The 13,155-nt window shown below is 33.8% G+C and overlaps 1 protein-coding gene across 1 annotated transcript; it reads right to left on the reverse strand.

Annotated features, from left to right (window-relative positions):
• Positions 1–6: 6 nt before the first annotated feature.
• On the reverse strand, positions 7–12,768 carry LOC117104327 (tyrosine-protein kinase receptor TYRO3-like). Its single transcript, XM_033245144.1, has 11 exons — positions 12,550–12,768; positions 10,069–10,165; positions 8,645–8,772; positions 7,699–7,794; positions 6,961–7,038; positions 6,627–6,716; positions 5,168–5,289; positions 4,609–4,718; positions 4,047–4,212; positions 3,606–3,748; positions 7–2,325 (listed from the first exon to the last, which is right to left on the reverse strand). Exons 1-11 carry the CDS (start codon positions 12,704–12,706, stop codon positions 2,157–2,159), a joined length of 1,356 nt encoding a protein of 451 aa, XP_033101035.1. The 5' UTR covers positions 12,707–12,768; the 3' UTR covers positions 7–2,156.
• Positions 12,769–13,155: the final 387 nt, after the last annotated feature.

The raw sequence follows: 13,155 nt of genomic DNA on the forward strand, positions 1-13,155 counted from the left end.
GTGCGGGGGTGGGGATAGTTCGGCAACAATGATTTTGAAAATGCTCGGAATAATCACCTCGTTCAAACAGCCCTACTCTGTGAAGCCATTTTCTAACCCGTCGAAAGTTATAGCCAGTTGGCTCGGGGTGAATTTATTATTTGAACGCGAGTTATCTATTCTCTTTGAAAATGCTCAACATAATTGTAACGTTTATATATGTTATTGTTTTTGTAAGTATTTTGAGGGTTTTATTATATATAGAAATAAACAGGATAAATGTTTTAGTCGATTTGTACTTATCTGTGTCATTTTGCTCTGTCAGGCAGGGGGTAGATTTTGGAAAATGTTTCAATTATCATTTAAAACAATTAATTAACAAAATATGTAATTCAAAAACTTCCAATATAAAAGATATCAACTCAGTCTTAGTTGACACGCCTTTTTTTTTCTATTAAAAATGATTATTGACTATTTTTTAGGTCCTGCAACAGATATATAGAAACGGCGGTAATACAGTACAATAAATTTGAATATTATTGTTTTTAGCTTAACACATGCAGTATATTTCCTAACATTAAGCAGGAATACCAATCAAACGAACCATACACACAATAATGTCACAGATAGGTCCAACAGACAAGGAAATAACGGTATTAATCTATTGTTTCATATTAACTGAATGAAAATACTAGGTCTAATACTATAATATAAACTGGAGAAATCATTTTAATGCAATGATGATGATACTAGTATGATAGTGATGTGATGATGATAATCATAATAATGGTTATGATGATAATGACGATGATGATGATGATTATGATGACGATGACGATTCTGTGATGGTGAAGATGATGATTATACAAATATAACCACATTATCTAGTGTTACAAATGTAAAAAGACATATTTGAATTTCCTGGATAGTGTGAACGATTGTGTTGAGGAGATGAGGAGATGAAGAAGAAAAAATTCATTCGAGTATATACGAGAAGGTACGGAGAGATTGCTGGGTGCAGTAAAATTAGAAAATTGCTCAAAAGTATGGTCAAGCAATTATCGTGGAGAAACAGAAAATTAAGCACAAGGGAATATTTGGCAACAGCTACAGAACAAGGAAAGAATATGGACAGATGGTACAGGTTAACAAGTTGAAAAATTGAAGAAAGAAACTGTAAGAACAAGATCAGGCACAAATAATGAACCTAGCTAACAATTGTACTTTATACAAATGTTATAATAACGTGGTAGTTTTGTGTTTAAAACGTTTTCAAGTAGAACCATAAATACGCATAATGTAACTGACTAAATATCGTTACAAACGTTGCTGCGACGTCGTGTTGTTTTCTGACATCACATGACCACCACAGAATATTTTAACATTTTGTGTGTGCTGGTAACGCAGTAAAACACATGATTGATAATATTTAGGCCTATATCAATACAAAACCAATGAGGTTCATCCACAAAGTACTTCATCGACGTCATCAGCATTAGATTCCGTGCTTCATATACAAACACAAATATATTTGTAATATTGTCAAAAATATTTGGTAATATTCTAATGTTCATAATTTCAATTCGCATTGTTGTAATTGGAATTGAAATAAAGTATAGCTTACTTTATTTCCAAGCTTTCGTTGCTATCTCAGCAACTTCAGGACAACTGATGTATTTACACAGATCATGTGGCAACACCTTCTCCTACTGGTACCTCGTATCCACGGTCACTTTTGAGGGTGGGGTGCCTGGTCCGAATTTCCATAGACTCTCTTCCTTGGCCAATATATCACTTCTCGGTAGATAACTATCATATTCTTCTGAGTTATTTTATAATTAGCTTTAATATGTTCTCCTACTGCAATGAGTGTTTTCCCTTTGGTTTTCGCATGTTCAGAGAATCTCGATTCCAATATTTTATTTCAACTAATTCCAATTACAACAATAACCAATTGAAATTTATAATACAAACTTGAATTCTAATCCACATATAGTTAATAATTAAAAAATCTTACAACATCCAAATTTTATTAGTTATACTATGACAAAATTAAAAGTAAAAACAAAAAACAATTGCCAAAAAAAATGTCTGGTTTCTCCAGGCCTACTTGTGGTTTAATATTTTTTTGCTTCGTTCCGAGGTGATCCACGACGTCTAAACACCCTCATCATCATCTAAGCATAAGACGATCCATGTAGACCTACAGCGACATAGCTATGACGTACTGGAAGATATGTATTACAATTCCGAGCTTTGTGTATCTCCTCCAGTCGGTCCTCTAGAACCTGGAAAGTAGGTCTTCGTTGAGGTGCTTTTCTCCAGCAATCTTCTATCAACTGCCACCTAAATAGGAAATAAAAATTGGTTGTTAAAAAACGTGTTAATATTTGTTATTTGGTCTACATTTTAAATAGCTGTTATTTAGTGTACAATTTAAATACATCGTATGCTCAACAAATCAGATCACAAGAAACTAACTCATACTTTCACCTACAAAGACTCTAGAACTTATTTTACGCTAAAGATCATTCAAAAGCTCAATGACAGAGAATAATGCTCAGATATGGGTGAAGAATATATCTCAGTATAAGAGAGGAAATATTAAAAGCTCAAAGACAGAGCAGAAAGGATCAGAACATATTCAATAAAATAGTAGAAAATTCCTCAGAAATAGAGAAATTAGTTTTAGAGAAGAAAATAATGGCTCAGAAAGAAAAAGATATTCTCAAAGAAAGAGAGCTAAGAAATGAGAAGAATAACCCTAGAAAAGAACAGAATAGTTTAGTAAAATATTTAAAAAAAAAATAGCTCAGTGACAAATCTCAGGGACAAAGCGGAAAAGATCAGTAAAAACAACGAATAGCTCGATAAGAGCAGGATAGTTCAAAAAAAGAAAATGAAAAGTTAGAGAGACAAGCACCTCAATGGGAGAGAGCAAATGATCCATGGTAGAGAAGATAAGAATAGCTCAAGAAGAATGACTAAGCTCAGTAAGAGAGAATATAATCTCAGTGAGAGAGAAGAATGGCTCATAAAGAAAGAAAATTAGCTCAGGAATAAAACAAATTATGTCTAGCTTAGCGAGAGAGGAAAACACTTCAGTAAAAGAAGAAATAGCCCAGTGGGGATGAAATAATAGCTCAGAAAAAATGACTCAGAAATACAGAACAGCACAGAAGGAGAAGATTAATAAGAAAAACAAATCAGAATAGGTCTATCTCAGAGACTGAGACAAATACGTCAGGAGAAAAGTTCATTGTACTGAAGAATAGCCCAGCGAGAGAAGAAATGGCTCAGTAAGACTCAGAAAAGACAATCTCAGTGAGATAAACGAATTCATATAGATCAGGGAGAAAAAAATGGCTCTGAAAGACAGAGAATGCTTATAAGTCAGCAAGCTAGAAGATTAACTCAGATATATCATAGGAAAATACCAGAAGAGCTCAATGAGTGAGCCGAATAACTCAGTAAGATAGAAAATGGCTTAGTAGAAACGGATAGTTTATGGGGAGACCATAATTACTCAGTAAGAGTGATGCAATATTACCAGTAAGAAAGCGATAACATAGTCGCAGTAATAGCAGAAATAGTACTCAAGAGAATTGCGAGCCTGCATCACTTACATTTCGTCCGGACACTTATTAGTTGTCGGTTTCTTCAAACGTTTACCATTCGAGAGGTATTGTAACAAGTCACAGTTGTGAACACCAGGGTATGGATGTTGTCCAAAGGAGAATATCTCCCACATGGTGACACCAAATGCCCACTATAAATATTGATTAATGTATTTAATTAAAATCACTAAATAATTTCAATAACAACATAGTTCGAATGAAATATACTGTATATCTTGTTTATCTTGTCTTAAGGAAATCTTTTCCGAAATAAAATATTAAATGAATGAATGAATGAATGAATGAATACTTATATCAAAGACTTTAATTGCTATCTCGCCTTTTTAGTTTATCTCAGAACACTTATAGTTGCTTAAATTACTGAGCCTACAAAATATAAAGGATTATAATGGAATTTTCTACCCAACCAAATTAAACGACTTTGCTCACCACGTCTGTTTTCGTTGTGAAATTAAAATACTTAAGTGCTTCCGGTGCCAACCATCTAAAAGGCAGTTTAGTGAGTTTCTTCATTTGATAATTTGAACTGTAGATCTTCCGGGCTAGACCAAAGTCAGCAATCTTAACCGTGTAATTATTCCTCTCTCCATCTAGCCTTCAGAACAAAATAATTGCAAATAGGCTACCATAAAAAACGAACTGTAATACTTAAAGTGCATATATACCGCTATTGCTTACTACGAACCTTTACGTTTCCGAACGTAATCTTAACTCATCCAATAGTTTTTGTTTTACTTTTTGTTTCCCGCGCAACTACATGAATCATGACAAAGGTTTAGATCAATCTCGTTTTCTGTACCCACAGTTTTCATTTGCAACACAATCCCCCCATATTTAGACTATCTTTGTTCGGTTGCTTTAATCGGTTTCGAATTGTCAACAAAACCTCAATGATTCAGTTGGTTAAGACGTTTGCAGAGACAGCAGGAGGTCCTGGGTTAGAATTCAGTATACTAGATGTGTATAAGAGACAGACCATGGTGTGACTTACATGCAGTTTCTAGCAGCCAAGTCTCTATGAATGTATTTTTTCTGACTCAAAAACGACATCCCTCTGGCGATATGTAACGTGAACTCAATCAGTTGACTTATGGAATAGTTCTGGAATAAATGGTAAAAGGTGGATTCAATTTCGATCAAGATGTTAACGCCTCTAAGTCAGATTGTTTCTGTTTTAGAACCCTTTTCTTTACTTACTCTTTAATAGATAATACAATACACTAACTTAGGCTTACTAACAGATGTACAGGCCAATTCCTGTTGAAGCTATTGATTGAAATATAATTATAACAAGTTGCCTCGGTCTACAATGCTTAGATACACATTTCAGTAGGCCACCTGCGCTATAGAACGAACTATCTTGTCATTCATGTTCAAAAATCCATTAGAATGACTAGAAATGACAAAGCAAGGTAATAATAATAATATTATTATTATTATCTTTATTATTATTAATAAACGTGTCTTGTTTACATAACATTGTGTATTTCAAGTTGTTGAAAATCGTTAACATTAATTCTAATAACAGTTAAACAAGTAAAAATACCAACTTTTACTTCACGCCCTCTCCTTTTTTTAAATAGGTATGTTCGAAGATCACCGTGTTTCATATAGGGCATAACGACTAGAGGGTTTACGTATTCAGAATCGGATGAAGTTTCAATGGAAATTCCTGAAAAATAAAAAATCAATCCCAACGTTAGCAGCGAATGACTTACTACTGCTACTGCTACTGCTACTGCTACTGCTGCTACTACTACTACTACTACTACTACTACTACTACTACTACTACTACTACTACTACTACTACTACTACTACTACTACTACTACTACTACTACTACTACTACTACTACTACTACTACTACTACTACTACTACTACTACTACTACTACTACTACTACTACTACTACTACTACTACTACTACTACTACTACTACTACATATACACACACACACACATATATATATATATATATATATATATATATACATATATATATATATGTGTGTGTGTGTGTGTGTGTATGTGTGTGTGTGTTCACATACGTAACAAATTGGATCATAGTAAATTAGGGGCCCATAAGCTTCTTTATTAATATATTCCTCATATATATGAATAAGTTAATAAAAGCATTTCATATGTTAATTTCACTCGGTAGGTACGCGGTTCGGTACTGTAGTTTGGACTACTTTCATGAGAGTGCCAGTGGTGGCGCCAGGATTTGCCCGACGGGGGGGCCGAAGTCCCTGAAAGGGGGGAGGGAGGGCCGGTGCCCCCGACGAGGTGTTAGATTTCCCCGACGAAAGCAAAAAAGGTTTGGATTAAAAGGTTTGGAAAGTGGTCCTGGGGACGAAGCCCCCGGAAATTCAGGGGTTTCAAAGGCTACTTAATCGATTTTAGAGTCTACTAATATGTAAAAATACATATAATATTTTTTTCTCCCAGACGAATTGTGCTTTTTCTCCCTGACGGGGGGGGGGGGGGGGGGGGGGGGGGGGAGCTCTCCCTCTCCACCCCCCGCCGGCGCCACCCCTGGAGCATGCCAAATTTAAGCGGACGCGGGGAAAAAAGGTACTAGCCAAAATCGACCACCGCAACCCCGTATGAATCGTATGTCAACTGTGTAATGTTACCTTTACAGATCAAAGTTGTTTGCTGTTTAATATTTATGAGGTATAGTACCTGAAACAAATACAACATGGTTTTATTTTCCCTCGTTGTTGGAAAATTGGGACTACCACCTCACGAGAAGCGGGTAATCCCAATCTTTAGTAAGTAGAATCCACTACTTCGCCTCAAACCATGTTGTATAATATCAAGTAAATTAAATAAATATATTTCTAGAACACACAGAAGCATAATGAAGGTAATCAAAATCTAAAAAATACCATATGTCGGATATCTATAGCATACATATTATCAATATATCAATATTAACATAACCTAAATATATACCGGTATTTCTATATATTTTTTCAAACATGCTTATCAAAATAAATCTTTACCAATAACTTGAAGTATGTTGTCATGTTTTAGAGAGCTGGATATCGCGCCCTCTCTAAGGAAGTCCTCGAGTTCACAAATCTTGTATTTTTCTGAATGAAAATAGTAGAAAGATTAAGGTGGTAATAGTACTGAAGGTTCATTTCACTTAATTTTATTTGACAGGCATGCCAAAGTACAGTGTGAATGTAGTTTTATCAAGGAGTTGGTAATTGGTTCTATGTTTTGACCGGTGACCAACGGCTGATCGCCTTTTCCGATAATGGAATATGTTTAAAATAATTTTGACCTAGATTCTGCAGTACACTCATGCTCCTTTAGGGGGCCTATTTTTACCTTTGATTGACTTCACTGCAACCTGTAAGGTAGTTCCATTTGCTGTCAAATCCGCAAGATGAACGCTACCGAATTCGCCTAGAATAATGAAGATCAGACAATTTATTCACTTATTCATAAGACTAAAAACGTAGGATTGTTAATTCACATCCCATGACTTATATCAGCTATGAGCTACCAAAACCCTCAGTTTGGAAGAATGATGTGGATTTTTATATTAATAGACTGTCAGAGGTCTATTTAATGTATTTCCTTTAAAAACATTATCTACATTATTATTATTCTTTTTATTGATATAAATTATTATTATTATTATCATTATTATTATTATTATTGTTATTGTTATTATTATTATTATTATTATTATTATTATTATTATTATTATTATTATTATTATTATTATTATTATTATTATGTTACTAAAACCTACCTTAAGGGGAACTTACACAATGGAGAAATTAGAGAAGAATTAAAAAAACCACGTTAAGAAAAAATAACACAAAATATATTCCTCTTAAATCCGATTTAGCGCATATTAATAATAGTATTATTATTATCATTAAAATTATTATCATCTGTATTATTATTATTATTATTATCACTATTGTAATTATTATAATTGTTATTGGTAGTAATGATATTGCAGTTCGTAGGCCGAGTCATCAACTAAACACGTTTTACTCGAAAGCCCTAATGTTTCAGATTTAGGCATACATAATAACGCAAAATATGTTTTACCTTTTCCAATCAAATGACCAATACGAAGCTTTTGTTTATCGATTAACATGTTTTTGATTTCATCTTTAAGATTGTCGTTCACAGACAAATGCTCTACTGAAAGTAAAAATGTTTCAAAATGTTCGTTCAGAAAGAGAAACACGAAAGCTGAGAGTATAAAAGACTTCCTTATCATTATAATAATAAATGACAATAGTTGTCATTCCAGGTTGTCTACCTTATGTTAGTTCACTTCTCCTATCTCTAATATACATAGGCCTAATTCCCTCATTTTGTTATTTTTCACTGACTCTTTTTTTTTCATTTATCTCCCTCTGTTTTATGATACGGACATAATCAAATCCGAATGCACAGGTTACGAGAGTCGCCGAAACCTTTTATATTTTTGTTGCTTACAAACTCAATGAGAAAGCGCAACAGCATTGTGTTCCCAGACCCTGTAAAATGCTACTGCTGACTATACTTTGGATTTCTTTATAATAAAATATTTTCTTGACAATTTATTTTTTGTGTTTATCGCCCCCGTGGAGGCTGTAGAGGCTTAGTTATTGCAAACTAATTCTTCCATGGTTATTGCATGGAGGAATTGCTATTGTAGTTTCACTTGCAAGAGTAAATCCGGTTTCATACCACTGCTATAATAATAAGATAACAGTCTGCCAATCGTAAGCTTACGAATAATGCCATCCCTATCAACAATCTTTACTTGTACAGTTCCATGTCAAAAAAGGAAGAGCGGATGGATGGGTTACTAATTTTCAAAGCGTATTTTACAGTTCGCTTTATGCATAATACCAAGAGTTTCAGTCAGAATTTTTTTAAATAATTGACTCTCTACATAGAGTGTAGGTACCCAAGAAACTATGTCAAGAGTATACGGCACATGCCCAAACTGGGAGCCTATTTTCTACCTTTGCAGTACACCAGACCATCTCTTGTTACTCACATGCTAAACTATAGTTTACTGTAGATGATGTTGAATGTCTGGGTAGAAAGCTTCCATCAGACGGAGGGCGTACCAAAGTCTTCCAAAAATCTTCTATTTTTATAGAGGGCTGTCGCCTCTTCAAGTTTCTGTTAACGTTCAAATGATAAAACAGAATCAAATATCGATGTAGGTATAAATGAAATTAACTTATTAGCAATACAATGTTAGTATTTTCCTACGCCATAGGCCCAGGAAGAAATATTCCCATTTGGCGGCATTGAATGCTACGTTTATGTGTAATTTTAACTTCAAAATGTTTACATCTGTAAACCTTATTTTTATAATTTTGGTTTATATATAAGGGGCGGATTCAAGTGTATTTTTTAGGGAGAGGGGTGAACATTTTAGGTGGTTTTGGGACTATAGTTACGCTCTGTCTACACTACAACATTTTTTTTTATTAGTTTCCATTAAATTAGAGAAATTAGAGATGAAAAATGAATGAAAACAATGAAAAAAGAGTGACAATAAATGTGGTGGGTGACTCCAACGAAAGACAAAAAAAAAATTCTTTGACAAAAACAGTCGTATGCCCAAGTATAATGCCTATAAATGGTCATGATGTGATGTAGTCATGACCATATTTAGGCATGTCACATGTTTTTGTCAAATAAAATTTGATAGTCTCAGTCTTGACAGGGCTTTATATAGTTCTTTTCGGAGTCTTTCTAATTTGTAAACATCAAAGACAAGTCGGCCGACTGAAAAAATGTTTATATTTCGGTCAGCAAATGTGATAATATTTTGGATTGACACATCTATGTTGCTATGATACAAGTGAGAAATTCACTATTTTTCATTTTTGTCATTTTCACTGTTTTGAAAAGCAAATTTTGGCTAAAGGCCTATATAATATAGGCCATAATCTAATTTTTTTTTATATATTAGATACATTTTCAAAAAATCTCGAATAGTGTATGTAAGAACAGTATACGTTACCCAACTTTTTACCCAAACCATAAGCAGTGGCGGAATCAAGGAGGGCCGAGCCTAAATTTTTCAAAATTATAAATAAAATTTAGAAAAAGGGAAAATTTTAATAAAAATGTTCTTGCCGCAGCCCCAATCATGTTGGGGCTGAGATGGTGTAGGCTCTCCATCTGTCAAAGTCTCCCCATTCTTTAATATTTAGTAATAACAACTGTATATTGCTCTTTTGCATACACTATTCTATTTTCAGGAAATGCATAGAATAATAATTTAAAATATAAGATCAAAGTATAGCCAAAATTTGTTTAAAAAAAAAAATAATTACAATAATTAAAAACAATAACAATAATCATCATGATAAAACAATAAGAATGATAATAATAATAACAATAACAACAGGCTAATAATAATAAAATTACAATATAAATATAGATAAATATATATAAAAAGACCTTTTTCTTGTACGTAAACAGCAGAAAACAAACACGAAGAACAGAATAACTCCACCAACCGACGGCAATATTATGAGGAGCAGTTGCATAACTTCAGCTAATGATAAATATAAGAATATATATATAATGTCTCATTTATGAAAGATTATTCAATCATCTCAATCGTACATACATATATACAGTATATTTATATATATTATATATAAATATATATATTTAAGACATAGGAAAAAAATCTAGAGACAGCAAACGGAATTTTGTATATAGTAATATTGAAGCGTAACAGAAGAGGAATCTGACAAAAAAAGAAAAAACTCAGCCTATACAGAGACTCGAACCCGGGACCTTTCCCACCCGGGACCTTTCGCCCGCCCTCGCCCCAAAATCCGTCCCTGCATACATGGCGGACGTCATTTCCACTTGACCACTAAAGCGTTGTGATGATTCAAGCGCCATGTAGCAATGTAAAATCTGAGTTTCTTTCATTCTTTTAACGTGTCTGTCATTTTGATATAACACTAGTATTGCACGTCATAGACTGGCGGTAACCCAGTCACTCAGGCCCGTAGGCAGGGGGCGGGGGGTGCAGAGGGTGTGGACGCACCCCCACCCCCAAATTCTAAAAGGTCCACTTTTTAAAACATATTATTTCACAAAATCGTTCCTAATTATCACAAAATGCTATAGCATGCATTGCATTATATATTTGCCAGCATATCCAGCCGTTGATTTTAAATATGATATAAAATTTATTTATCGTCTCCGGTGACTGCAGATTGATCTACAATATGAACAATGTTATCTGTAGGCCTGCAGATGTACAGAACACAATAACGTTACTTCTTCAGGCCCCCCAAAAACCCCAAATTAATGAAAATTTAATATTCACGAATTATGTGTTTGTGAAATCTATTATATAAGACCCTCAAAATGCTACTTTGTCGGAGCCTCTTTGGGCTTTTCTCAAAAACCCCCTCCAGGTCTCTGCCCATGGACCACCAAATTTCAAAAAGTCCACTTTTTAAAACCTATTATTTCATTAAAATCTTTCCTAATTATCGCAAAATGCTATAGGCCTATAGTATGCATTACAATTTTTTTGCCCGCTCTTCTAACCGTTAATTTAATAATGTGCTAAGAAATATGTTGGAAATTATCAGCTCCAGTGACTGCAGATTGATCCATGTCATCTGTAGACCTACAGATGTAAAGGACATAAAAAGTTACAACTTCACAGTGGCGGATTAGGGGGTGGGGGAGAGAGCTCTCTAAAATTATAAAAGAAATGGCGAAAAAAATATCATAATTAAATTTTGTTTGAGAGTGCCATTTCTGGCCATCTAGAGGTGCCATAATCATAAATTTTCTTACTTAACCATGGTGGGGCTGAGGTCGTATTGACCATCTGTCTCTGAAAGTTCCTCCTGGCCCTAGACCCCACCCTCTATTTCTCCTGCTTTATGCCCCTAAACAATACCCCAAAAAACGAAAACGAAAATTTATATAGAATATTACGAATTATAGGTTTTAGAAATTCATTATAAGGCCTTCAAAATGCTAATTTGTCGGAACTTCGCCCCCCACTCCGCGGGATCTCTAGGCGGTAGCCCACCCTAAGGTCCACTTCGGTCGCAAAAACGCACCTCCCCATCGAAAATCCTGCCTACGGGCCTGTCACTTATAACTTGATAAAGGTTTACGACCGAAAGATCTGGTTGATTCTTATCTTCAATAACGTAGCAAATTACAGCTACCTTTGTATTTCATCCACTCGCTCTCAAGGCTAGTACTATGCTAGACATTCTATCATATGATTGAATGAGCACTTGTTTTTAGTTTAGTAAAATTGCAACTCATATCGATAACAAAGAAATTACAATTTTTCCATGGTAAATGTGTTTTTAAAAAGACAATAATGTGTCCACATTTTACTGGTTATTGGTGATATCATTAAGTCAAACAGAACAGAATTCATAATTAAATTTATCAATAATATTATCCTTTAGCTTAGACGTACTAAATGAGTTAGGTTTAGTCCAAACATGTAACAAATTACAATAATTCAGTAAAGAATAAATACATGATGAACAGGTGAATATATTATTCTCGTTGGCCGAAAAGCTGCAGTTGGCCGAGAGGTATTGTTTCAGCTTCTTGTGCTGAAAAACTTGGTCAAACTTGGTCAGCGTAGAATTTCAATCGGAGTATGATCATTACCACTCAGCTCATCGAATATCCCTCACATTGAAAGTTTGGTGAGATAAGGAACATTTTTGTACCAGTATGTATTCCGTACAACGGTACATGTTTTAGTTAAAGTCGAATGCGCTACACTGCGGCTACTGCGCCCAGCCCAAATTTTCAATTTTACGATGAATGAAGACAAATTAAGTATTATAATATGATATAGGCCAACATTACCCAAAAGTGTGTGTTTATGAGCCCTCCCCTCACAAGTTTCTGATTCCAATTGGTCCTTACCTGACTGTGATTCATTTTCTTTGTCCGGATCTTCATCTATATTACCATCTGTTGTTGACATATTATTCTGAACAGTTGTAAAAACCAATTCTGTGATCATAGACATTGTGGTCGTTGCAATATTCACATCATCTGAAGTGATATTTTCCATTTCCATTTCAATTTCTGTGCTCGGTTTTGATTATTATCAATTTAAATATGGAGCTTATCAAACTGATAAATGCTAATGAAAGGACATGATAATATCAATTAGTCGTTCATTGCTATTGAATTATTAGTAGGCATTATAATTTTACTTCACTGCATGCAACATTCATGAAAATTAAATCATTCCTATGGTAATAAAACAATTAACAGGTATTACCTTTCTTGACTTAAACGATTTGAACTCTATAGGCTATAGCTGGCTTCATCAGGTTATTGAAGTGAAATATTGATTTCAACATCAATAATAATAATATTAATAGTAATATTGTCATATTATTTTAATAATAATAATAAAAATAACAGTAATAATAATATAATAATAATTATAATTATAATAATAATTATAATAATAATAAAATAATAATAATAATAATGGTAATAATAGTACAGTGTACATAC

This window comes from Anneissia japonica, unplaced genomic scaffold, assembly GCF_011630105.1.
Source record: "Anneissia japonica isolate Jap-2015-1 unplaced genomic scaffold, ASM1163010v1 scaffold4536_len1192065_cov207, whole genome shotgun sequence".
Taxonomy (NCBI): Eukaryota; Metazoa; Echinodermata; class Crinoidea; order Comatulida; family Comatulidae; genus Anneissia; species Anneissia japonica.

Bases quoted from the DNA above. Each gene is read 5' to 3' on its own strand.
- LOC117104327 (XM_033245144.1), bottom strand. From the start codon at position 12,706: ATGGAAATGGAAAATATCACTTCAGATGATGTGAATATTGCAACGACC. The intron at 10,166-12,549 runs GTAAGGACCAAT...ATTTATCATTAG, and splicing joins AGAAAATGAATCACAGTCAG to CTGAAGTTATGCAACTGCTC. The intron at 8,773-10,068 runs GTCTTTTTATAT...GAACGTTAACAG, and splicing joins TGTTTACGTACAAGAAAAAG to AAACTTGAAGAGGCGACAGC.